The 27,900-nt window shown below is 45.4% G+C and overlaps 1 protein-coding gene across 3 annotated transcripts in view; it reads left to right on the top strand.

The window, feature by feature from the left end:
• The window catches only part of CDH13 (cadherin 13), a 1,254,348-nt gene that overhangs the window by 67,823 nt on the left and 1,158,625 nt on the right, over nt 1-27,900 (top strand). Inside the window, exons 1-2 of one of the 3 annotated variants that reach the window (XM_017953612.3) lie at nt 12,416-12,744; nt 25,290-25,395. The exons of 1 other annotated variant lie outside the window; for it this stretch is intronic. In XM_017953612.3, coding sequence (XP_017809101.1) covers nt 12,665-12,744; nt 25,290-25,395 — 186 coding nt within the window. In that variant the 5' untranslated portion in view covers nt 12,416-12,664. Of the gene's footprint in view, nt 1-12,405; nt 12,745-25,289; nt 25,396-27,900 lie in introns of those variants that run through there. One more of the 3 variants, XM_017953610.2, reaches the window with a different exon arrangement.

Below are 27,900 nucleotides of genomic sequence, written 5' to 3'. Positions count from 1 at the left end.
GAGTAAGTGTTAGCAATTGTGGAAATATAATTGTTCTTCTCTTCTCCTTTCCTGCCCATGTTTCACCAGAACACTTGCTGTCGGGGATATTTGTTTGTTTTGTTCACTACTGTATTCCCTGTTCTATTTCCTGGAACAGTGCTCAAACCCAACTGATATTTTTTAAGGTTTGTTGGAATAGATGAATACATGAAAGAATATGTGAATTACTATTCTGTGGACTTTGTGTTCTTGATCAACTCTGTGTGATAATGGGCTCCCTGCCCAACCTTTCAGATATTGTGGGCAGAGTGGCAGTGTAGCATGATAATATTAATTGTAGGCAGGGCTTGGTGGCTCATTCTTGTAATCCCAGCACTTTGGGAGGTTGAGGCAGGAGGATCACTTGAGCCCAAGGGACCAACCTGGGTAACATAAGGAGACCCTGTCTTTACAAAAAAATACAAAAATTAGCTGGGCCTGGTAGCATGCACTTATTATCCCAGGTACTTGGGAGGTTGAAATGGGAGGATTGTTTGAGCCCAAGAGGTTGAGGCTGCAGTGAGCCAAGATTGCACCCCTGCACTCCAGCTTGGGCAATAGAGCGAGACTCTGTCTAAAAAAAAAAAAAAAATATATATATATATATATATATATATATATATATATATATAGTAGCACCTGCTTTCTGAGGATAGAGAAGCATGATACCTGGCCCCCGCCCGGCACAATGAAAGTGCTCAGTCATGTTACCTGTTAGCGATATCATTGCTTTGTGTGGTATACCCCCTCTTTCATGACACCTGAGTGCCTACCAAGCCTTTTTGACCATGGTGAAGAATCTGACTATGATTGATATGATTGAGAGACGAAGGGTCTCACTAAGACTAGATAACCCGGATTTTCCATTCCATGTGGCCAGGCTCTAGGCCTGTAGCTTCCTGGTCATGACTCCCTGGAATCAGCTAGAATTTTACTATCTTGTGATCGTTTACCACTGTTTGTATGCACCCTGCCTTAGAATCCACAGAATTGGCAGAGTCTGAAATATTTAGAAACACTGGGTCCAGTGAACAGTCCCATAAACTGTGCAGGTGTCCAGTTCTGCCACCCAGAGGCTGATTCCAAATCCTTGGTGACCATTCTCTTCTCTTAAGATATGAACTTCTTACATTGCTGGGTAACACAGGTACTTGAGTTCTGGCACATTCCATAAAGCATAAGGATTGAAAGGGATCTGTAGAATAGCCAATTCAACCCTCTCATAATACAGGCTAATATGTGTTTTACATGAACAAGCCATGTAATTTGTATAACAATCTATGATATAGAAATAGTCACCAGCCCTTTTTACCAAAGGGGCATCTGAGACTCAGGAGTTAGCAGTTCTACTAAGCTAGAAACATGGGCTGTTCATCTTTCTATTGAAAGATGAAGAGAGGCAGTATGGCATACTGGTCAAGAGTTTGTGTTCTAGAGCTGGGAGCTCTGGATTCAAGCCCCTTTTCCACTAGCAATATGCCTCAGTTTATTCATTTTAAAGTGAGAATGGTGATAGAACTGGCCTCTTAAGATTTTCATAAGTAGTAAACAATCTGACATGTAAAAAATGCTTAAAACAGTGGCTGGCAGATTACCAATGACTGTTATCTATTAGTTAATTATAATGATAATTATTATAATTAATAAAATATGATATTTTACATAAATAATAACAATAATATAATAGTACATTTTAAGATAAAATAATCAACTCAATTAATTCTCAATTAACATTAGTTATGATTTCTGTAGTTACTCCCACCATGTGGCCCAGTACGTGGCAGATGGCAAGTGCTCAACAGTGATGAGTTAAGTAACTCACCAGAGTCTGGCTCTAGTAAGTGACAGAGTGGAATTTAAACCTAGGCTGTTGGATTCCAAAGGCTGTACTTATTAGCAAGAAAGAAAAACCAAGTCTTCAGGAACAGTGATCTGTTTTCACTGCAGCAAAAATAAGCCTCAGAAACAGGTCCAGGATCCAGGTGCTCTGACTCCCAGGTCAGTGCTTGCTCCTCTACGTCAGTTTCTTTCACCCTAGGGCAGGTTTGCCTATCACTGGTTATTGGTGAAAGGAGATAATCATATTTCATGTGGGATTGGTTATGAGTCAATGAGAAAAGCATGAGTGTAAAGTGCTTGGAAAAGTGCCTCACACTTAATAAATGTCACACATCTCGTGATTGCTTTTCATGCATGCATTTATTAATGCTTAGGTGTTATTTTGAAGTGCTGTGTGTGCTTGCCACTGAGCTTACTGAGGATGTAGATAAGAATCAGACTTAGTTCTTCACCTCAGGCAGCTCATGGTGCAATGGAGGACTCCAGTAAATGACAATAACATGTTGTAAGTGCATTTAACTCAGCCTGGGTAGATCAGGGGCAACTTCCTGGAGGAGGTGGCATTTCCTGGATGAGCTGTGGCCCACGAAGTGGACCTAGGCCTGCACAGGAGAAAGGTGATACAGATAATTCCAAGGAAGCAGCGGGTGCAAAGGTTCTAAGGAAAATGAAGTTACCTCACATGAGGTGGGATGAATGGGAGAATGTTCTCTATGGTTGGTACTTGAGCTTTGTTGCAGGAGATTAACATGGAAAAACAGCAATATAGGATCTTTATGCATGGCATTGAATGCCAAGTTAGGTCTTTGGACTTTAATCTAAGGGCAATGAGAGGCCACTGAAGGTTGTACGTAGCTACCACAAAGAACAGGGACAAACTTGCTGTAACTAAACTGCTGAGTCAAATTATGCATGGATCATAGTAGACACTTGATATTTATTGGTTGAATTAAAAATTGCCCTGGCAACAATATGGAAATCAGACTGAGGAGTTTGAGAGACTGGCAACCTACAAACCAATCACTTAGCTTGATTCCAGAAATGTACTTCTTTTCTTTTTTCTTTTTTTTCCTTTTTTTTTTTTTTAAAAACAATATCTTGCTTCTTATAAAAACAATTGCTGAATGAATGAATGTGTTGTCGTACTCTACTTTCTTTGTTAAGAGAGGGACAATTTATGGGCATCCAAGGCAACATTAGCTGAGAATACTAAAGTAAGTAAGTCCTGGAATAAATAACCATTTAACCCCCCAAAGAATAGTAACTGGGCCATGGGCTTCTTCTGGGAATATGCTGAGACCTGTCTCTTCACCCAGAGGCTCCATGACAAGCAACGAGAATTCTTTGTCTTCTCTCTTGACACTCTCTGATCTTTGGAGTCTCCTGGGGACAAAAAGTGAATCAATAGATTCATTACACAAACAAGAACCTGGCACTCTGAAAAGGCTTTAGATGAATTCCTGACCTGTCAAGTAAGAGAAAATAGTGTTGAAAATACTCTACCATGTCTTGCTCGGGTGTGCCCTGGTTCAACTCAGTCTCTCCAGATTCACCTTGGAACAACGGCGTCCTCAGTCCACTCAGGGCATGCCCCACAGCCCACAGGAGATTGCTCTTGGCAAAGAGAATAGGTTGTAATCTGCTTGGTTTGCCTGCAGGGCCCCTGGGCCCTTGGTCTTATGGTTTATATAATATGAGCCTTCTAACTACGCATTCTTACTCCTGGCCATATTTTTGCACAGTGGTTCCTTGGTAGTGTCCTGCCATCATCGAGCATTGGACCATTTGGTATTCCTGATGAGATTAATGCATTTAGAGAGTCACTGGCCCATCCACTCTCATTGGCTGTAAGATCATCTGTTAATTTATTTCTTAAGAAATAGAGTAGGCTGGGCGCGGTGACACACGCCTGTAATCCCAGCACTTTGGGAGGCTAAGGCGGATGGATCACCTGAGGTCAGGAATTCGTGACCAGCCTGACTAACATGGTGAAACTCTGTCTCTACTGAATACAAAAAAATTAGCTGGGTGTGGTGGCGCATGCCTGTAATCCAAGCTACTTGGGAGGCTGAGATGGGAGAATTGCTTGTACCTGGGAGGTGGAGGTTGCAGTGAGCCGAGATCACACCATTGCACTCCAGCCTGGGCAACAAGAGTGAAATTCCGTCTCAAAGAAAAAAAAAAAAAAAGAAATTATTAAGTGCTTGTCATGAAGCAGTTGTGGTTCTAAGTACTGGAGTCCAATCATAAATTAAGAGATATTTAGTTGCCATTATGGAACTCATATTCTAGTGAGGGAAACAAACATAAAAAGCTAACAGCAAATAAAATGGTGACAAATGATAGGAAGTGACACTAAAGAAACAACCAGGACATGAGCCAATGAAGGGTGACTGGAGAGGGACAGCACCTCTTCTGAAGAGGTGACATCAAAACCAATTCTGGGAGGATGAAAATGACCTAGAAGTGGGGGAAAAGAACATTCCAGATGGAGAGACTAGAATGTGTGCAGGGGTGGGGAAGAGCTTGACAGATTTGATAGCCAAGAGAAGGGCAGAGTGCAGTGAGCAAGGGGGAAGTGGAAATGGAATGAATTTGGAGAGGGAGACAGGAGAGAGCTTTGTAAGACTTTGCGGGCCGTGGTGAGCTTCCCTTTTCTATCATGCGCTAAGAGAGAATTTAGTGAGTCAACATACTCACTTTCAACTTTTATGCATTGGAAACAGGACCAGTGTAGACAATTTCTATGTCCACTTGGAGTCTTGGGACTGAATGGGGATGCCAAATAGGACTGCACTTTGAGAACCTGTGGGAGATGGATGCTGAGGTACAAGAGATGTACTGTTGGATATTTTGTTTTGCTGCAGCAAATGTAAGTATTAGAAACAGCAGACTTGCAGGAATAAGGAAGAACTCCACAATGCACCTGCACTCTCTTACTGATGCATCCCACTCCTGTCTATTAAATGTCTGCTCAGTGCCAGGCAATGTGCAGGCAATGAGCATCCGAGAGAGAGGGACAGACATCATCCCTGACTTAATGGAAATTGCACACCTGTCATTTTAAATCCACAGAACCTCAGATTTTCTTCACTTTCCCTTTGTTCTAGCTCAATTATTTGCCTTTTCTGGGTCTCATTTGGTTAAATTCTGACAGCTGTCACACATTCAGAATCATTAAAATACAGTTTTCTGTGCTTAACTTGCTTCCACCGATTAACTTTCCCCAACTCATTATGGTGGTCCTGACCTTGGTCTATCCATAAAAGACCATAGAAACCATTAACCGAATGGGTTGCTTTTTATAGGAGCAGCACAATTTTATCTACTAGAGGCATTGGCAGATTTGGATTACATTGTAAATAAATTTATCCAATGCAAACATTCACCAATCTGCATTGCATTGTAAATAAATTTTCCCAAGTAATTGTTAAGTGATGGCCTTACAATCATGTTGGCATAAGAAAAACAACCAGAGAGAAATTCAGTAGCTTTGCAGTAAATATTGAAGAGGAAATGGGATTTGCAAGGGGACAGTCAGCTTGGATTAGATGGATAGAAGGAGAGGGCCATTTGGTGAGTCAAGGAATTATCAAGGAATTGAATTTGTGATAGACATTAAGTGTTGGCTGTACCCATGTAAATATCTATGCTAGATGTAAGTATTCAGCTTTTTGCCCATTCCCTGAGCTACACATAGTCCCAAGAAGGGGGTTCATTTATATATAAGTCAGCTATTTCTGGATAAAGCAATCACAGCAATCTCTGTGTCATATGGGAGTAAAGATTTATTCCAATGGATTGGCTGAGGTTTGACTGGTCTGACCTAGGCTGGGGCAGTCAGATCTCACTGCAGGTGTGAGATGGAATGGAGTGTCTCAGCTTCACGTGTTTCTCATCTTTTTTGAACCAGCTGGACATCCAGGAAATGTTCCTTTCATGGAAATGGCAGTGGCACAAGAGAACAAAGGGCTCTTAAGATGTATGCTTAGAAGTGCACACTGCCATTTCCATCTCATTTGATTCACCAGTGCAAGCCAAATGGACAAGCCCAAAGTCAAATGCAGTATGTTCACTACACCTTTGATGAAGCAAGAATTAGATCCAGGTAGAGGTGAAGAATTAGGGCTCAAAGCAAATCTACCAAATTCATAAGTAAGTTTCATCTACTATTCATTCATTCATCTACTATTGCGTAGGCTCATGTTTTGTGCCAGACACTGTGTGGGGCAGAAGGAGAGATGTCCATGTCATATTTGTATACCACTCACTAGTTAGGAACCTGATAAAAAGAGTTCTTGCTCTCGTTGTCTTCTCTATGTTGTGTACAACAGTCTGCTAAAAAGTCTCTCTTCCTCAATTCTGGGCCTCAATTCAATCCATCTTCCAATGTGGCTGGAATGATCTTCCTAAACTGTAAATTAGACATTAAACCTCTGTTTAAGCAGTTTAAATGATTCCCTCTTGCCAGTAGGATAAAGTTTAGTCTCCTAAGGTTGATTAAGCTGGTTCTCATCTGAACCCCTAAACTGCCCAACCTTGCCTTCTGCCATCCCTCTGGTCACCAGCCACTTCCACAAATGCCTTTTTTTCTTCACTTTCCCTTTGTTCTAGCTCAGTGATTCCTGACTTGGGGAGAAGAGACGGGCAGATTGGGACAGGAGGGCTGAGAAGCCATTGTAAGAGATCTTATCTAAACACACAGTAAGCATTGCTTGTCAAGTGAATAAATGATACCCCCGACACAAACACAGACGCTGTCGTTTTGGACCTTTACCTAATGCGGTTGTAAAGAATAAACTTCAAATTCTGCTAGAAGGAAGGGTTGAATTATGAGCTTTCCTTTGCAGTTATTTCTTTTCTCATCAATGGATATGAAAAATACAGCATCTGCAAAGTGGAGACCCATGATGGTTTTTGACACATAATGGAAACCAGCAGTGGATCCGTTGTCTCTTCTTTTTTTATTTTTATCTTTTTTCCTTCAGATAGGGTCTCACTCTGTCACCCAGGCTGGAGTAGAGTGGCACAATCTTGGCTCACTGCAACCTCTGCCTCTTGGACTCAAGCGATCCTCCCACCTTGGCCTCCTGAGTAGCTGAGACCACAGGCATGTGCCACCACACCCAGCTAATTTTTGTATTTTTTGTGAGGATGGGGTTTTACCATGTTGCCCAGGCTGGTCCTGAACTTCTGGACTCAAGTGATCCACCTGCCTCAGCCTCCCAACGTGTTGGGATTACAGGCATGAGCCAGTGTGCCCGGCCCCCTCGTCTTTTCTTAAACACATGATCCTCCATAGCTCTGGCTACCTTGACTGTGTTTCAGCACCCCCTGTAGCACATTATAACAGCATTTCTCCCAATTAGTCATATTTTCTTAAGCATACACACCATGCCTCATAATTTATTTCCCTGTTGCTTAACCTAGGGGCTAATATGCAATAGGGACTTTAGGGATATTTTTTGAATGAATAAATAAATATTTGTGAGTGAGTAGTGGAGAACTCTCTGGAGCATTGGTTTTCAAAGTATACATTTCAAGGGCTTGTTAAACACAGAATATTAGACTCCACCCCAGAATTTCCAAACCAATAGAACTAGGGGCTGGACCTACCTGCGAATTTTCATTGCTGACAAGTTTCCAGGTGAGGCTGATGCTGCCGGTCTTGGGCCACACTGTAAACATCATTGCCATACTGAATTGGCAGTGAGATGATTCTCTGTGTAAAAATAACCCCAGCCACTAATTTTGGGTAAGGGAGACACCTAGAGGGGGGTTTTAACTGCTTCTTGTTCAGAAAATAAAAATTAGTGTCTGAATGCCCAGTTTTGCTTCTCATGAGGGACTGAAGCACTAAAGACAATTGGGCCAATTTAACTGAGATGGCCTAAAAGTCACCCCTGGTTTCATCTCCATTGCTAGTGTGGAAGTTATGCTTGTATTAAACATATCACAGAGGACACTGTATTAGGGCAGAACCTAAAAAGATGAAGGAGTATTTTTTTGTCTTATTCTTAGATGTGTGGGCTCTGCCTACATCGAGGAAATTCAGAAGGATATCACACCCTATGTGTCCTCCACAAAAGATCTTCAGACACCCACAGGCTCACACATGTTCTTCACTGTGTCTAGTCCTGGTCTGGACTATTGCAAGAAGACCTTGCATCGTAGGGAGCTACATGTGATGGGCCTCTCAGCATCACACATTTTTCAACGCAAAAGCCACTTAATTTACCCACTCAGACCAAGTCTTCTAAGCACCTGCCATGCTCCAGACCTTGTTCTGAGCATACAGCAGTAAAAATACAGAAACGAGCTTATATTCCAGAGGAAGAGACAGACAGCAAGCCAACAGATGTAATCACTCATTAATTATTGCTACAAAACAAATCACCTCAAAATGTAAAGCAATTGTTTTTTTTCAGGTCACATACCTGGCAATCAGCTGAGCTGGGCAGATTCCCCTGGGCTTGTTCAAGCATCTGTGGGCCCATGAGGGGCTCATCTTTCCTCCTAGGACCAGTGGGATAGCCCACAAATGCTCTTTTCAAGACATCGGTAGGAGCTTTTGCTAGAGCAAGCTAAAACACAGAGGGTCTCTTGGGACCTGAGCTTATAACTGGCACCTCATCCCTTCTGCTTCATTTAATTTGTCACAGAAGTCGCATGGCTAAACCCAAGGCCAAGGGGTAAAGGGCACAGATGCAGGCTGGAGTGAAGGATTGAGATGATAATGCACGCAACAATGCGTAGCAGAAGGTCAAGTAATGCAGGGGCCAGGAAGAAACATGAAGCAGTGTTTGTGGCTTAAGAGTGATCAGGAATGCTACTTTTGGTCAGCACTTTGGTAGCCAGGGAGACTTGTTGTAAGATGGTGCGTTGTCCTAATCTTGGGTGTTTTTAGCAGGCGTTCCCATTGTAGGGGGTGAGACATTAGCATGAAGGTGTGTTGTAGTGCTGTGTGATACGGTCTTCCCTGCATGCTGTCCAAGTAGGTCCCAGTTATCCAGGTCCCCAGACACGCCTAATTGCTGCGTTGTTGCATGAGGGCTTCTAGCTGGATTAACCCCACTCTATACAAATGCCTCATCATAGCAGCACATTGAAAGCATAACAAAATTCGAATACATTATCTCTGCTGGACTATAAGCCAGTCACCCCCTCCCCCTGCACACACACACCCATGTGCTTGTACGTATACACACAGAAACATGCACACATTCATACAGCCACATCCACCCACTGTGGAATGCCTTCATCAACATCAGCCAAGGACAGGAAACAAGCTCAACCCTTGGCACCCACAGGAGGCAGCTGCTGGCTGTTGGATTATTCCTTCAGTGCCAAGCTAGGCTGATGCGTCTGGAAAAGGGGTGTGAACCTCGAATGTGTCTAAAGGCAGACACAGCTTCTCGAGGAGCCCACAGATGCTACAGCAGCTGGGGCTTAGTCAGGGGATGATACGGGGTAGGCGGCAGAGTGGGGATATGTAGGGTTCAGCTTTAGTATTTATTTGCCACATCAATCAATTCATCAGCCAAAAAACCCCTATTAGGGAACTAAATAAAAAGCAAAGCAAAACAAAGAAGAACGGATTTCTTCTTCAGAAGCCTTTTATCATTGGAATGAAATAATTTTTCTTCTGTTTTTGTTGGACAAAGTATGATCTCTTGTTGTTTGGTGAAATGCACATTCTCTGAAAGTTGAGAGGAATAGATGATAGAGGGGAAGAGAAACATCAATATTTACAATAGTCCTAGGAGTGTTATCATGTTATTATTCCCATTTTATTGATAACAAACTGAGTCTTAGGGTACAAAAGTGACTTGCCTCATGTAGGTGGAATCTGAAGATCTCAATTCAGGTCTTATCTTTCTGACAAATCTTTTTCCACCTTAGTAGGCTCGGCATGTTTGGAACCTTGTGGGATTACAGAAGTGAGCCTCAATGCCTAAGGAGACTCCAGAAGTCAACTCCTCTCACTCCTGAAAAGCCAATCTGTGGGGATTGAGGCAAGAAAGGAATGCAGACTGGCCTTTTGGGCACACCCACCTGGAATCAGGTGAGGTTTACTGGAGCCACTCTGCCTGCCAGTAGAACAGCCCAGAACAAAAGCCTGGGACCTTCGCAAATGCCTGAGCAGGACTTTGCAGGGGACAGAATCAGCAGGATTTTCACCAAATGACATCCATCTTAATTGGTAGCATCAGACTCATGAGGTCTTCCATGGCCTGGGCATCACAAACTCATTACTGGTCATACTGCCAATGGCCTCCTTTTATATATAGTTGATGACTTTGAGGACAAACCAGAGAATTGCCCTTGGCCAAACCAAGCTGTCTCACCCAATACTTTTTCCCCCCTTGGCGAAATACTGGGGCAAAAAGCACATCCAGGGAAACCAATCTGTCTGACACTGGCAATTAAATTCTCCAGGCTTGAAGGGACATGGTGCTTTTGCAGATGGGTCATTGGCTAGATGTACACACACTGCCCCACTCCCGGACAAGGGGGCCAGCAAATGCAATCCTACCATGATCCCAAAAGGGGAAACATTGGAAATATTTGGTAATCAGCACTAAGGACAAGGGAATCGGGAGACCACAGAAGGCCAGCAGAACTATAAAATCCACAGCACCGAATGTCCTTAGAAGGCAGCCTTAGACACTCCCTCCTCTGAGGGAGTGCTTCCCTTAACTGAGCTGCTGCAGATAGAAACCTAGCTAGATCCTCGTCTTCTGTGGTCTAGTTCCTCATGGTGGTTTATCACCTCCCAAGCTGTCCTCTGCTCTCTTTCGCTATCTTTGTATTGCTAAGCCATGGGCTCAGTTTAACTGGCCCTGAATGACAAGATGATGCCCTCCTTGGAATGGAGAAAAGTCTGGATATTTCCGGATGCCTTGATTTGAAGCCTGTTTGACTCCAAAGTTCCCTGGTAAACCAGAGGGAGACGTGAGGATAGATCTCCACACACATGGATTCCAAAGTGTCATGATCTGTGACATCATCTGTCAGACTGTATTGATCAGAGGCTCCGGGACAGATGACCCTATTTAGGCAGGGAAATGAGTGGGTGAAGCAGCAAGATTCACCTTTCCCAGTTTCATCTGGGGGTTGTTTTGCCAACATTGCCATCTGTTGGGCCAGTGCTGGCTACAGCAGCCAAGCTTCAGACATCACTGCATCTTTATCAATGACCTTGGGACCACAGGAGATAACCTTCTGACCAAACAGTAGCCAATGAAGGAATCTTAAAAGGCACATCGCTTTATATTTACTCAGTGGTTATGTCATCACTTAATCCTCACCACAACCTTATGAATTCAGTATAATTCGTATTTTCATTTTACCTGTGAACAAATAGAGGCAGAGAGTTTGAGTAACTTACGAGTAAGTGGCAGATCTGGGGGCTGTGCCTAGATGATGTGGCTCCAGACTCCTTGTCCCTCCCCACCTTCTGCTGCATCTTGATTGAGTCTAGCCATCTATTTCTTTAACACACACTAATTGCTATCTCCATGTTCCAGGCCCTGTGCCAGATGCTAGAAATACATCCCCGTCCACTGGATCTTGGCATGGTCCATTGCTCAGTGTCCTGTTATGTTACATGTTACATAATGCATTTATTCCTGTATTTAGCCCATGGAAAATAATGCTGAAAGACATTGCCTACATGTTTCTACAACAAAACTGTGTAACTGATGTTTCTTTTATTGCTTTGGCTATCAGGAAGCTCTTATCCAAATCAGAGCAAATACATTAGAATTTGGGCTTGTCATTTCAGTTTGCTGAACTTTTCCTTCTGGCCCAGATTTTCTATTTTGGTTCATAAATTCTATTGCACAAATGTCCTTTAATGTAAAACACCTTAAATTCTTTTTAAAGGAAGGCTGCATGGAAATGATAAATTAAGGTCTTCCCTGAATATTCTTAGATTTCTACTAGGGAAGGCAGACTTAGATGTCCCTCTTACCCTCAGTCCCAAAGCACCCCGTTTATAAAATCCCTTAAGCAGTGACTACGGCTGTTCTGAGTACCTGGGGGTAGTTCAGAGCTTCTGAAAGGTAACATCCATACATAAAAAAAGAAGTTTTCTCCAATCCAGATCCCAGCTTTGGTGCCAGATGCACATTTGTGGAGTAGGTGGCTAGTCAGACTCTCACCTGAGCAGTTAATAAAATCTATTGCCCCTTGATGGAATTTTTTCTGCAAGCTCGAATTGATCTGTCCTCTTTGTGATTTGTGAGATGGCAGGAAAACACCAAACACCATCATGACTTGGGCCACAATGGGGGGAAAAAAAGGAAAAAAGAAAAAAAAAATCCACTGCCAAGGCTTGCCAGGCATAGAAAGGGCTGGAACTGCTGGGGTCATTTTATTTGATTTATTGGAAATAGAGTAGATCTTATTAACATTTTAATAAAGAGAATCTTTTTGCACTAGGCTGGAAGTGGCCGCCAGTCCCCCGTGCAATTCCATTCTCTGGAAAAGTGGAATCAGCTGGCATTGCCCAGCGTGATTTGTGAGGCTGGGCCCCAACAGTCCAAAGAAGCAAATGGGCTGCCACCTCCGCGGGGCTCGCTCCTCGCGAGGTGCTCACCCCGTATCTGCCATGCAAAACGAGGGAGCCTTATGAAGGAATCCGTCTTGTAAAGCCATTGGTCCTGGTCATCAGCCTCTACCCAATGCTTTCGTGATGCTGCTGCTGATCTATTTGGGAAGTTGGCTGGCTGGCGAGGCAGAGCCTCTCCTCAAAGCCTGGCTCCCACGGAAAATATGCTCAGTGCAGCCGCGTGCATGAATGAAAACGCCGCCGGGCGCTTCTAGTCGGACAAAATGCAGCCGAGAACTCCGCTCGTTCTGTGCGTTCTCCTGTCCCAGGTAGGGAAGAGGGGCTGCCGGGCGCGCTCCGCGCCCCGTTTCCGCATTCAGATCGCCCGGCACGGGCAGGGTGAGGGGGCTTTCGGGGGGTCGGGGCCTCCGGTCGCGGCGGCGCGAAGACAGATCGGGGCTCGGTAGGGAGGTCATTCCGAGCCCAGAGATCCTAGGCACCCCCTCACACACAGGCTTCCACTCTGGCGCCTGTGTGTGTGTGTGTGTGTGTGTGTGTGTAGGTTTGTTCACGGGAGGAGGAGAGAGCTCCCGGTCCTTTTTTGCTAGCAGGGGCGACATTCTCGCCCACATCAAGTGGGGTAACTTTGGTTCCCTCCTCCGGAGGCTCCGTGCATTGGAGAAAGACTCAGTTGGAGGCGACTCCAACGAGCCGCGGTTTCCAACCCAGCCCAGCGCCCAGCGGCGGAAGCGCTGCTCGAGTCCGGATTGCGGGCTGCGGGGCTGGAGAGGCCGAGCAGGCACCACCGACTTCCCGGGGCGCCCGGGCCCCCTGGCACAGCCCGGCTGCGCGCTGGAAGGCGCCTCGGGGCAGCAGAGAGCCGCAGCCCGGCTGCCGCTGTCGCTCAAAGGCGCCGGCGCCGGCCGCACCCGCATCGGGGTCCTTTTGCTCACAGACCCGGGCCCGAAAGGGCCGGAGCGCGTCCCCCGCCAGGGCGCAGGCCCCAGCCCCCCGCACCCCTATTGTCCAGCCAGCTGGAGCTCCGGCCTGATCCCGGGCTGCCGCCTCTGCTGCCTTCCCTGAGCGGGAGCGGAGCGCAGAGAAAAGTTCAAGCCTTGCCCACCCGGGCTGCAGCTGCCTGTTAACCCTCCGAGCGCTGCGGCGCGAGGGAAGGGCCCGCCAACCAGGAGAGGGGGCAAGGGAGACGCGGTCAGCCTGCAATCACCTCTGCATCTCAGAGATTTCGGGAAGTTTGAGTGCAGGAAAGCGGCGCTCCGAGGCCAGGCCTGGGGTGCTGGCGGCTGTGGGGGGCACGCCCAGCGCTGCTCGGGGGCCTGTGGTTTCGGAGAGCACCCAATCCAGTCCCCCATCGCCTCTCTGGCAGGCTTTGGGACTTGGAGTGAGCTGGCAGCCTTCAAGTGGGTGGATAGGAGCCAGGGCAGGGCAGGGCCGGGCAGAGAGGAGGGAAAGAGACAGGGAGTGCCTCAGGGTGCTAGGAATAAGTGTTGAGTTCCTGGCTGGGGTAGAGCCTCAGGTGTGAGTTTTCGGGTGAGAGGGAGGGGAAGGGAGTTGGGGTCCCAGGTAGGGACTGTCTGGGATGGGGAGACAGGAGCAGCCTTCTAACGGGAGACACTGCTAGAGCAATGTTGGGGTTAGACTTTGGAAATGGGCTAACGTCTCAGAAATGCAGTGATGGGTGATAGTACCAGGGGAGATTCAAGTGCCTGACTGCTGAGCCCGCTCCCATGCTCCTGACTTGTTTCTGTCTTGGATATACAGTCCCCATTGAGGACTGCCCAGTTATAGCTCCTTTTCTACCAGGCTTTGCTGGTTGATTATCTTGGGGTCTCTACAATCTTGAGTCTTGCCATGGATCCCAAGCCTGGCTGTGAACCAGTTTTCCAGATGTCCTGTACCCTAAAGATCCCTAAGGCTGTATGTGTGTACATATACCCCAGTTTAGCAAGGCGGTTTGGAGCATGCCTCAGACAGAAAGGATTGAGACAGATCCTTCCTGCCATCTGCTAGTGGTACCATCCTGGGCAAGTTGTTTAACCTCTTTGAGCTTCCAAGTTCTCCATTGTAAAATAATCTGCTGCCTTCCTAGGACTGCTGAGTGGATAGGATTGCATTCAACAGGATGTCCTATGCAATGCATGCCACTCTGGGAGCTGTGGGTGTCTGAGAGCACTTACCATTGTGTTGTCCAGGACTTCACAGTCCTCTTTTTTTCTTGGCAGGTTTCAACCTCAGGTCAGATTCCAGGGCTTGCCCAAAGTTATGCCTCCTTTAGAGCAAGACAGACCACGTGACAGGGCCCCAAGATCGATTTTTATGCACTAAGGGCTCTGTGCATGGTTCTTTTTGCAAATGAACTGGTGGGTCTCCTCACCCAGGGCCAGGCTGGCACAGGTGGGTTCTGAAGGCTCACTCTATTTATTTAGACGAAGGAAGCAGAGATTTTGCTGTGAATTGAAATGATTGCCCTGAGAGGCTTATTTCTATTTTCAATTGTTATGCATATCAGAGCAAATGTCCACATTAGGATAGTAATGGATATCCCAGTAGCAATAGTACCTCACAGAAAAATCATTTTGATGCAATCCAGTTAACCGGCAAGAAGTTCCACTGCAGAGCTCTGTGTGCCATAGAAAAAAGTGAGGAAAGTCTTGAAGCCTTTGAGTCGACAAGTAAAAACAAAACTTTCCTGAGGCAGAGAGAAAACAGAAGGGAAAAACAATGTAATAAAGCAAATTAGTCACTCGGCCCTGGTGGTGTTCAGGCAAGCCTGTATGTTTTTTTCCACCACAGTTGTAAAGCATTGGGTCTGGCTTTGGAAGCCATCAATCTCTGTAAGCCTACTGGCTTGCTTGTTGTTTTAGGCATTTTGGTAGGAGGTGAGGAATTCTCAGCATCAATGACTGGAAGCTGGCACCGTGGAACACTCACCTCTCCTATCCCCTGGGGTGTTTTAGGGAAGTCTGTCCCAGAAGTGGCCTCTGGAATTTGCCTATGATAAGTAATGAGTACGAAACAAATCAAGAAAGAAATGAGCAAAAAATTCCATGGTAAATGTGATTCCCCTCCCTATTTGGGTAGCACTTACAACTAACCAAGAGTTCTAACAATGAATGAGTAATCCCCCAAGAATTAGGAATTTAGGGAGTGGTTCAGGCTTGGAGGACAGTCACTTGGGAGTGACTAAAAATGTTCCATGGAATTCTGAGATTTCGCTGTAAAGTGGGGAGTTCTCTCTTGGGGTCAGAATCTTGATTTTCAGGATTTTCAATGAGAATCAGTGTCTTGTAGTGCTCCTGCAAATTTGTATGTTATGTTTTAAGAGCAGTGTTTATTTGCAGAACCTTTTGGATGAGGAAAAAGACACAGGGTTGAAGAGAGTGCTGTCCCCTGCCCCCCTAGGGTTGATACATGACAGCCTGTAAGATTTCCAGAGCACTAGGGAAACGGAATATGTAGTAAAAGGAGTCAGTGATAGAGTTCACCTGTCTGAATATTTTTTTTAGCAAGTCCCAAAAGAGGTTTAATAAACTGCAAAGCTGAGTATGTAATCTGGAATTTGTGTAATTCCACAGTCTATACTAAAAGCCCCAACAGTCATCTTAGCTGATCGCTCCTACTCTGCCTCCCTCCCTTCTCCCCTTTTCTATCTTTAGCCCTTGGGTTTTCCATTAAGTAAAATCTATTTCCTTCCAGAAGTATCCTCTATGTGTTATAGTGAAATTGCCCAACAAACCAACATACCCGATAACTGCATTATCTAAAAGTATCAGCACTTGGATGTGTAAGTTGAGCCTCAATCTGAAGTTCAATGTTTAGAGTAAAATATAGCTAGGTTCTTGAAAACATCCTTATTTCCTTCCAAAAATACAATTGCTCGGGGAGTCTAGTTAATTTATATTTAGTGGAAGGTAAGGAAAAGGACAAACTATGGATTTAATTTACACCTGAGTGACAATCATATCATCTAAGTAGCCAACAGTGTTTCTGTGTGCGCATCTGAGTGAGTGTGTACATCACTGTGCGTTTTGATCTTATAATACCTGTTGAAAAATTTCTCCAGAAGAGGGCTCCATCCACAGCATTACAAAATTCTGAATCTACAGCTCATTTTAAAGAACTTCAACGTAGCAACTCCATCAAAACAAAACTATTCTCCTTATTACACATTATTTGCCACAAGCATCCTCAAATGAGAAGTCCTGCCATTTTTCACTCTTTCTTTCTTTCTGTGTCTCTCGTTTGCTTGCTTGCTTGCTTTCTTGCTTTCTTTCGCTTTCTTGCTAGCTTTCTTCTTGCTTTCTTGCTAGCTTTCTTCTTGCTTTCTTGCTTTCTCTGTCTCTCTCTTTCTTGCTTGCTTGCTAGCTTTCTTTTGCTTTCTTGCTTTCTCACTAGTTTTCTTCTTGCTTTCTTTCTTTTCCCCTATTGTAGTTCGTTCTGTTCTAATTCATTCTTCAACTCTGTATTCCCTGTGAGTATTGGAGCAGGGAGAATTTCAAAGACTTTTGTAGACAATGCAATATGGAATGTGAGGAAGTTCTGAAATTTCCTGGCATTTGACTTTGGTTGGACTTGATTTTATTCTTTAGGCAGCCGAAAGGCAGGAACAGTTCTGCCTGTGGAAGGAGATAGCCTTCCCCCTTATATAACCACCCAGAAGCATGCCTCCTGAGCTTGGTCCACTCACTTTCCAACACCCATTGAAAAGGAGAGGGAAATATCCACCTGTCATCCAATTACAATAATCAGCTGGACAGAATCAAACCAAGTGACCAGTGGTTTCGGCATTGTTTCTATTTAGCTGTCGACCAGGTGCCCATGCACCTGTGAGAATCTGACCCTCCTGAAGGATGTTGCCAATATAATTCCCCACAGCCTGCTTCTTCTGCAGCCACCTGGGATCCCAGGCCTGGCTCCCCAGGTATGAACAGGCTGCACAGACAATGGTTGGGCTGTAGGATCTCTTGCTTCTGCAGTAGGCACTCAGCAGTGGCCTTATTCTAGAGTTAGGGTGGAAAGTCATCTTTCTCTGCTGAGAGAGGCAGCTTAGGGGAAGGCAGGAGAGGAGAAGAAAGGACATTTCTAACTTGAAGTGCCGACTGAGCCAGGGTCTGTGGAGGTAAATGGGTCACCCTCTGGCTTAGCAGGTTGAACCTCGAGACATCTACTTGGTGGTAATGAAACTCATCTATCCCAACCCTGCAACTCTGGCTTCTGGGCAGAGGTTGCCAAGTAGCAGCCACAGACTAAATTTGGCAGTGGATGCACTTTGTTTGGCGCAAATGTTTTGAAAATTGTACATTAATAAAAAAGAAATCCAGGTTTCTAGCATTTCTGAAAAAGTCAGGTCAGACAGCCCTAGATCCACACTTCCACATGGCCATACTTGACAGGGCTGAGTCACTACTGCCTTGTTTAGGCAGGACATGCCTCGGTAGCTTGCCACAATCCCCACCACTCTCTACTACCTAGCCTTCTGTGCTCACTAATTTTGCCTGCTTGCCTCTAGGGCTTTTTGAGTTTGGAACGTCTGCTTTCACAAATGTTGAGGTTTGATCAAATTGATGCAGTTAATTTCTCAGTGATGGACTATTTGAAAAGGCAAGGAGTGGCCTTTTCTCATTCCCTGTGATTGAATTCCATGGATGTGTGCTTTGGAACAGCATGACCAAGGAGACTGCCCCTTCCTGAGCACGTTACTGGCAGCACTGCTGGACGGACACCCAGAGTGACATAGCACCCAGAGAGACACAGCACCCAGAGTGACATAGCACCCAGAGAGACACGGCACCCAGAGAGACACAGCACCCAGATCATTGCTTCAGATGTAAGAGTTATGCAGAGAAGTGACACACTGCAGCTCTGAGTCAGTACAAGCCCTGGCACACCAGTGTGTTGGTACAAAATGTCATCATGCATCTGCAGCCAAGGGACTCTGAAACCCTGGGATCATATAGAGGCCCTCATACCCTCTCTGTCAGCAGTCCCCAACCATTTTGGCACCAGGGACTGGTTTTGTGGAAGATAGTTTTTCCACGGACTAGAAGTCAGGGGACGATTTTGGAATGATTCAAGCACATTATATTTATTATACATTTAATTTCTATGTTGTTACATTGTAATATATAATGAAATAATTATACAGCTCACTATAATGTAGAATCACTGGGAGCCCTGAGCTTGTTTTTCTGCCACTAGATGGTCCCATCTAGGGGTGATAGGAGACAGTAACCGATCATCAGGCACTAGATTCTCATAAGGAGAATGTGACCTAGATCCTAACCATGCACTGTTCACATAGGATTCTAACTCCTATGAAAATCCAGTGCCACAGCTGATCTGATAGGAGGCGGAGCTCAGGCGGTAATGCGAGTGCTGGGAAGACATTATAAATATAGATGAAGCTTTTGCTTGCTCACGGGCCACTCACCTCCTGCTGTGTGGCCTGGTTTCTAACAGGCCATGGACTGGTACTGGCCTGGGGGTTGGGGACCCCTGCTCTATGTAGTGTTGTACCAAGAGCATCGCTGTCCTTGGAGAACAGTGACATCTGGACATCGTCATTCCAGGAGTGTTGCTCCCCCACGGTGTAGACATAACCAGAACATCACAATAACTTACTGTACTTAGACTTGCCAGGGCCTCTGGGAACACTATCCTAGTATTCAGCACCTTTGTAACTTCAGGACAAAGTTGCATCTGCAGCTTTGTCACCTAGAGTACTTTTTTTGAGACAGAGACTCACTCTGTCACCCAAGTCAGAGTGCAGTGGCGCGATCTCGGCTCACTGCAACCTCCACCTCCAGGGTTTAAGCAATTCTGTGCCTCAGCCTCCCGAGTAGCTGGGATTACAGTTGACCGCCACCAGGCCCAGCTAATTTTTGTAGTTTTAGTAGAGATGGGGTTTCACCATCTTGGCCAGGCTGGCCTTGAACTCCTGATCTCGTGATCCACCCGCCTCACCTCTCCAAGTGCTGGGATAAACAGGCGTGAGCCACGGCGCCTGGCCGAGTACTCTTATGCATAGGACACTGTCACACCTAGCACCGTCCTGGAGCTTGTGTGATGTTTTTATATCTGTTTTAACAGTTAACACCCACGACTGTTCTACACACAGTGTTAATGCTACAATTAATGCTCTCTGGCTCTGTAAATACTAGACTAATCTGTCTGCCTCACCCCATACCAGCAGGTAAGCCTCAGATGATTCTTGTTTTCCATAGCTACAGACCCCAAAGATCAGGGTAAATATAACTCCATATACACATATTAAAAAAAGTGATTGTTTTTCCTTTGCCAGTTGCCAACAGAAGTCAAATTCTCGAAAATTAACATTAGCAATAGGCACATTTTGACATGTCATGTCTCGTTTCAAAGACACCAATGAGTGTCACCCGATCTGCTGCAGAGGCACAAAGACCCTGTGTCTCCTAGCTGAACGCAGGCTGGGCTGGGGCGGAGGGCAGCAGCTGCTCAGCCATCAGCAGCCCTGCCACATGCCTGGGCAGGGCCCGGAAATGAGCTCAGCCTCTGGAGGAGCCTGGGGAATGGAAGGAAGGAATGTGGCAGCCGCCATCCTTGCCTTACAGGGTCTTCAGGCCAATGTCTCTTTCCCCCAAGGTGTTAGGGAACCGCATTCCTGTGTTGTGTGCTGCAGGAAGAAGGTGCTGGCTGCAGACACCTGAAGCTTGAGCTTCTGTGGCTGTCTCCGTGTGGACTGATTGATGTAGGGCCTGTGGAAAGTTGCTGGACACTGCCAGCAGAACCGAGGCTGACTCACACTGAGCGGAGTATCCCTCCTCAACTGCCATCAGCCGTTGGGCATTGGGGATCATCTAACTCGGGTTGCAAATTATGGCCCGTGAGCCAATTTCTGTCTGCAGCCTGGTTTTATAAATAGTTTTATTGGATGATAGCCACACCTATTCATTTATATAATTGTTTATGGCTGCCTTTGTGCTATAACAACAGAGTTGAGACTGTCCGGCCCCCGAAGCTGAAAATATTTACTATTTAATGCCTTAGAGAAAAAGTTTCCTGACTCTTTATCTAACTTAAAGTTACAGTCAAAGAGGCTTCTGGGAGTCTTCTCATATAAGGGGGGGCCTGAGAAGTTCAGCCATTAGGGACTTTTCCTCCCAGGCCCCAAGCACTCAAGCAACTTGAGTTCAGAGAGATTCACCTGAGACCAAATGGCTCCAGTAAATACCTATGATCTCTGTGGAGGACCTACTATGTTCCAAGCACCACTTGTGTGTTCAGGATATAGCTGCTAATAAGGCAGACTGAGTCTCTGCTCTCTCAGGGCTCACAGCTTGGCAGGAAGGATCAATAGCAATTAATGAATAATTTAAGATGGAGACAACCGCGATGAGGGAAGGAAGCCCAGCTGTGTGAGGTCATGCCATCCTAAATATTTTGCCTAGGTGTTCTTTGTCTTTCTCCTCCACTAGACTATAAGCTCCGTTGTGGCACACATTGTGGCTTGATTTGTTCACTTCTATACTCCCAGGGCTTAGAACAGTGCCTGGCACATAGTAGATACTCAGCAAACATGAATGAACAAATGAATGAATGAATACAAGAAGGACATCAGAGGCAGATGAAGGATCTGGGCAGCTTCCCTGACAACCTGATGCTGGAGCCCAAATCTGGAGGAGCAGTAGGGCTTCCAGACAAAGACACAATAGAGGGCGTGGGTGGGGAAAGGCATTCCAGGAAGAAGACACAGTGTGGGTGAAGCCTCTATTCAGGGGAAACACCACACAGCCAAGGCAGTGGTGTGAAGTGTGGCTGGGAGGTGCCAGAGTCAATGGGGCCTTGTCAACCACTGCAAGGATATTGGTGTTTTTCTCAGAGCAAGTGGCAGCCACTGAGGGTAATGAAGGAAAGGTACAGAGTGACGTGATCAGATTTGCATTCTGGCTACAGGTAGCAAATGGGTTGGAGCTGGGTAAAAATGGAAAGGAAAGGCTGGTCTAGGGCTGAGATCATGGGACGCTGGATTCAGGAATGATGGTACAGAGATGGGGCAGATGAGCGAAGTAGACTGATATGGTTTGGGTCTATGTCCCCAGCCAAATCTCATGTCAAATTGTAATCCCTGATGTTGGAGGTAAAGCCCAGTGGGAGGTGATTAGGTGATCATGAGGGCGGATTTCCCCTTGCTGTTGTCGTGATAGTGAGTGAATTCTCACAAGACCTAGTTGTTTGAAAGTGTATAGCACTTCCCCCTTTGTGCCCCCTCTCTCTCCTGCTTGCTGTGTGAAGATGTGCCTCCTTCTCCTTCCCCTTCTGCCATGGTTGTAAGTTTCCTGAGGCCTTTACAGCCATACTTCCTCTACAGCATGCAGCATTGCAAGCCAATTGAACCTCTTGTCTTTATAAATTACTCAGTCCCAGGCAGTTCTTTATAGCAATGCGAGAATGGACTAAATCCTATTCAGATAATCCAAGAGACATATAGGCGGATAACTTGACAGGCCTTGATGGTGGCTGGGTATGGAGATGGCAGGACCGGGGAGAGGTTAAGGATGCCAGCTTGAGTTCTGACTCTTCCAATTGGCAGGAAGAGTCAAACAAGGAGACCAGGTGTTAGACATTGTAAACAGGGTCGGTCTGAGGGCTTCTCTACATGGGAGTGGAATCCAGGCTGCAGAAGGTTCCTGGGAGAGGCACCTAAGACCTGCATTACAGTATTGCCAGCAGATCCAGTCCATGCTTGCATCTGGGATGGCCACTGTGGGGCCTGGAAATGCCCTTGAATAAAGTGACCAAGGTGCAGCCCCTATAATTAACCAATCTCTGAGACTTTTCATGCACAAGATATTTAAGAGAAACATTGCCAAGCCCTTTAATCGTTTCTTGAACATTCCATCAGCAGCAATGGAAATAATTCTTACATGAAGCAAATAGTGATCTCCTACCCTCAGCAATCACTTTGTGAATGCTAATGAGCCTCTTTCAGCATGTTGGGTGTAGCCTTGGTGACTTATGTTTTTGGTATAGTAGGAGAATATTCAACTGGGTGCCAGGCAGTGGTATATTGGTAAATGTTTAACAACGGGGCCACTCTAAAGAAATACCCAAACTAAAAAGCAAAACCCAAACCGAGATACAACCAAGTAATTTGTAGCTCTTGCCAATTTCTGTGGTGTAAATACTCCCATCATGGGCAATTTGAATCTATTAACCTGAGGGTTTCCTAAAAATTTAACAATGGGCTCTTGCAACCTGATACTAACTGGCTCCAGCACACCATGGACCTGGATCCTGTTTCTAGCTCACCCCCTCACTCGTGGTGTGATCTTCAGCAAGCAGCTTCAATGTTTTCATCTGTAAAATGGACCAGGTTTCTTGGAGGTTCAAGTGAGTAAAAAGATGTTAGAATGCAGGGAAGTCTAATTTGCTGCAAAGATGCATGCAGGTTATCTAAATCATTATCACTTACAAGGAAACAGGTCCTTTGGCCAGGATTCTACAGCTGTCTAAGCGGGCCCTGTAAAAATACTTAGTGAGTTTGACTCAGCCACTGAATGAAGTTTGATGTATGAGAAACAGAGGGTGTACCTCTGCTTCTTGCAGTTCTGCATATTTTTGCAGTATGAAAGATTATTGCGTTCTGTGGCAGTATTGATTCTGAACGTGTCTATCTTGTTTTCCTGCTGTCTTTCCCTTCTTTTCTTCCTGCTTTCCTCAACAAAGATATTTAGTGAGTGCTGTATGCCAGGCACTCTCCTAGGTACTTTATCCTCAGAAGGTGAGGTCTGTATAGTTACTGTGCCCTTTTAACAGATGAAGAAACTAGTGAGTTTAAGGAACTGGCCCAAGATCACAGAATAACAAGTGGCGAGCTGGGATTTGCACCTGGGTCTGTGTGTGGGCGAGTCCACCTGGGGCCCGTGTCTTCACTTAGAAGGTATTTATTGAGCATTTAGGGAATTCAGAGGTAAACAAGATGAACCGAATCCGTGTCTCATGGAGCTTACAGTCTTGTGGGAGCAGCAGATTAAAAACAAGTAAGTAGTTGAAATAATTACAAATGTGGTAATTGTTACAATAGGAAACAGCAGAGGCTGAAATAGACTAAAGGGAGGAGAGGCTGCTGTGCCCTCCTTTGGTTCCTTTCATCTGCCTTGCCTCCCTCTTTCTGCCATCTTTTTTTTTTTCCTTCTTCCCTTAAATGTGAATACCTACCAAGTATGAAGAATGCTGCAAATCTGGGAACCCAGAGGTGAGCACGGCAATCTGGCCCTCACCAGGAAATGGGCTGGAGCAGAATTAGAGCCAGAGGCTGCCTGGACCCAGAGCTGCTGGTGCCTTGGACTGCTTAGGGGCATTAGGGAGACCTAGCCCTTTGGAAGTGAGCTTGAATCCCTACCCAGCCATTTACACACTGGGTTGCCTCAGATAAGTGACTTCATTTCCCTCCTTGTCTGTTTTCCCTGTATTAAAACAACTAAAAAGGAAAATCTGTGCTTGCCCTGCAGGATTTTTGTGAGAATTAAATAAGTGTATGCTAATGATGCCATCCTATGCTTAAGAAATGTAGGTTGTATTACTTTTCAACCTGTTCCCCAAGGAAGTTTATGGTCTAAAGGTATCATGGGGGCCTTGGCTTTCAGGGTGTGACTAGCTTAAGGGGGGAAATGACTGTGTATTTTATAATGCATGGACATTAAAAAAAATAAAGTTTGCTTCCCAGGGAGGATTTGCCGATTCCCATATTAGTAGGTCCCCCAAGATTGTTCGCCTGGGGATTCATGCCTCATAAAATCATTTGATCTGGTGGGATCTCAACTTCCTTTTTTTATTATTATTATACTTTAAGTTCTAGGGTATATGTGCACAATGTACAGGTTTGTTACATATGTATACATGTGCCATGTCGGTGTGCTGCACCCATTAACTTGTCATTTACATTAGGTATATCTCCTAATGCTATCCCTCCCCCCTCCCCCCTCCCCACAATAGGACCCGGTGTGTGATGTTCCCCTTCCTGTGTCCAAGTGATCTCATTGTTCAATTCCCATCTATGAATGAGAACATGCGGTATTTGGTTTTCTGTTCTTGCGATAGTTTCCTGAGAATGATGGTTTCCAGCTGCATCCATGTCCCTACAAAGGACATGAACTCATCCTTTTTTATGGCTGCATAGTATTCCATGGGGTATATGTGCTGCATTTTCTTAATCCAGTCTGTCACTGATGGACATTTGGGTTGATTCCAAGTCTTTGCTAAAAAAATTGGGATCTCATCTTCTTAATGTATGTGCCCATCAGCTGTTCCCAGGAGGCTCTATTAGGGCAGTGTGTGTGTGTGTGTGTGTGTGTGTGCACGAATGTGTGCACTGGTGCCATAAGTACTTTTTTAAAGTCCCTCCATGTAACCACAATTTACTGTAGCTGCTATGCACTAGTTACCCATGTTATCTGGAATCCTTCCTGCAACCCTTAGAGGCGACTCTTATTCCCAATTTTATATATGATAAGAAGTAGTTCTGAGTGGTGGAGTCATTTGCTCAAGGCCACACAGTCACTGAGAACTGGGACCATGGTTTGTACCCATACATCTTTATTCCTGTGCATATTTATTTTCCTCTATGTTGCACTAGTATATAAAAGTTTCCTTTCCCACTCCCCTCATTATATAAAAATTATTTCCTTTGTCTATTTTGATCTCCAGCTCCCTTAAAGTCAAGATAGCTGCCTGGGATGACCTCTCATTTGAGTTCCTGGTCTCTCAAAGTGGATCTGGGCCCTGGGCTTCCTGTCTGGGCTCCTGATTGCAACCTTCAGAACTGGGTTAGCCCAGGGTCGTTTGTGTTCTTTGTCTCCGGGTCCTTGCTTTTGACCAGGGCCAAAAAACCCACCTGCACTGCATGGTTTCCCCAGCAAGAACATCCCAGTGAGAATGGCCCACAGATGCCTGGGCATGGCTCACCTGCAACTTCAACCATGCGGGTAAATTCCGCCTGCTGCTGTGTCCTGCAGCTGGATGGCATTCTTCCCTAGGGGTGCTAAGAAACCCTGTTGCCTAAGTCAGTGCTTTCTGCAAGTTATTTTTTGTAATGTTTTCCCCAAACAAAAAGAAAACAAGAAATATACAGCCTGTAGCTATGTAGAGACACATGGATCTATACGGTGTGGCAATTGGATTGAATCTAACTTGAAGTTTATTTTTGTCTTACCAGACCAGTGTTTTTTCCTTTTAAGTGCTTTAGTGAGGGTTGCCATTGATTCAGCAAACACGTATTGAGTGCTTATTATGTACCCAGCTCCGTTTTCCATACTGGCCACAGAGCAGCAAGAGCATGGCCTTTGCCCTCCAAGCCCGTTCTGGTGGACAGACACTCTCCCCTTTGACAGGGTCCTCACCACTCTGTGCACCGTCCCGCCACTCGGTGGCCGTGCCTATCTGTGCATTCCCTATTTGGTTAACTCATTCATTTAACAAATATTTACTGAGGGAAGACAATATCTCAAGCACAGTTCTCAGCATTGGGGGAGGCAGCAGTGATTAAGAAAGACAAGATTGCCTTCCCTCCTTGGAGTTTGTGTTCTCATAGCGGAGAAAGACAATCAACAAGAAAAATAAATAAATATGGTAGTTTTGCGTAGTGATAGTGCTGTAGAAAAATGTTCAAATGGGATAGAGTGATAGACAGAGTTATTCTGAGCTTGTCCACCACCCTCTCTTGGGATAGAGGATTCTTTGTTCTGATGGAATGGCCTTTCTATGGTGTAGAGATGAAATGTGCTACCATTTGTGAAGTGAAGTTAGTAATACCTCGATGGCGTTTTTGTCCTTACTGATAAAGTGTTGTTGGTCAACTTTTGTCAACTCTCTACTTTTTGTTTGTGTTCAAATTTTACTGTTGGGAACTTATAAACATGGCAACCAATGATATAAACCAGGGTAGGTATCCTTTTTCTGTAATGAGATATCTAGCTGGTTTCTCTTGCAACTATTCAATTCTATCAGTGTAGCATTAAAGCAGCCACAGTCAATATGTAAACGAATGGGCAGGGCAATAAAATGTTATTTACAAACACAAGCAGAGCTAGATTTGGCCCTCAGGCTGCTGTTTGCCAACCACTAATCTAAACCAGTAGCTCCCTTACCAGCTGGTCAAGCTTGTTTAGACGGGGATAGGGCAGAGGCCAGCGAAGGGGACCAGGCATTCTCTTTGGCCTTAGTTGCCATGAAAATCATAGTACTTCTTTAGGGTCACATATCATGAGATTATTCACATTAACTTGTATCAAGGTAAAGATGTTGGTATTCAACTATGGAACATAATTCTCAGACTAGCTCTAACATAGGAATAATTTAGCTTTGTAATAATTATCTGGACTACAATTTTTAAGGCACTCTTGCTACCCAAAAGTATCTCGTGGTTAAACACTCTCTTGGATTGAATTCCTCTAAAGAAATAGAGACACAGAATTGGGTTCAGGGGGCTAAGTTGGGAAATGATCTCAAGGCCCATAAGTGAGCGAGTTGGGAGAGTGAGACCAAGAAGAAGGAAAGCCGGCAAGCCAACAGTGAATGTGTCATTGAGCTGGTCACAGTCATGGGAAACTGACTCATTGCTGCTGGGTCTCTACAAAAGCACTGTGTAAAGCTCGTTTCACAATGACCCCTCTGCAGAATAGTTGGCTGGGGGTGTATTCACCTGCCCTTATCTTCTGCTGGGCAGGAGTGACCCCTGCCATCATTAACTTATCTGTGCTTCCCTGCTGAGTCTTTGCTGTCACGGGGAGCAGCCATGACTTGGGAAGCATCATAGCAGGAAGAATGGAAATGTATGGCAAGTTGTTGGACTGTCCGTATATGCCCTGGGTAGGGCGTGAATATACGAGATTTCTCTTGCCACCATTATGCATGAATGGAAACTTCCTCAGTAGAGCTGATGGGTAACAGAAAGAGTTATGGTAGCAGTAGTTTTTTTTTTTGTTTGTTTGTTTGTTTTTTTTTTTTTTTTGAGACAGAGTCTCGCTTAGTCGCCCAGGCTGGAGTGCAGTGGCGCGATCTTGGCTCACTGCAAGCTCCGCCTCCCGGGTTCACGCCATTCTCCTGCCTCAGCCTCCCGAGTAGCTGGGACTACAGGCGCCCGCCGCCTCGCCCGGCTAATTTTTTGCATTTTTAGTAGAGACGGGGTTTCACCGTGTTAGCCAGGATGGTCTCGATCTCCTGACCTCGTGATCCGCCCGCCTCGGCCTCCCAAAGTGCTGGGATTACAGGCGTGAGCCACCGCGCCCGGCCATGGTAGCAGTAGTTTTTAAAACCTTCTGAATTTGGTTAAGCACCCACCTGCAGATATTCTCTTTCCCACTAGATGGTACCAGTATGCCAAAGCCCTAGAATGCTACCTTAGGGCCTCATCTTTGACATGTGATATATTCTCAATACTTTTCAACATTGAGTAAATAAGCCAGTTGAGGTCAAAGGAATGAACTATGGAT

Source organism: Papio anubis, chromosome 18, assembly GCF_008728515.1.
Source record: "Papio anubis isolate 15944 chromosome 18, Panubis1.0, whole genome shotgun sequence".
Taxonomy (NCBI): Eukaryota; Metazoa; Chordata; class Mammalia; order Primates; family Cercopithecidae; genus Papio; species Papio anubis.
The sequence above is the reverse complement of the archived record's forward strand: the minus strand, read 5'-3'. Positions and strand labels throughout refer to the sequence as shown.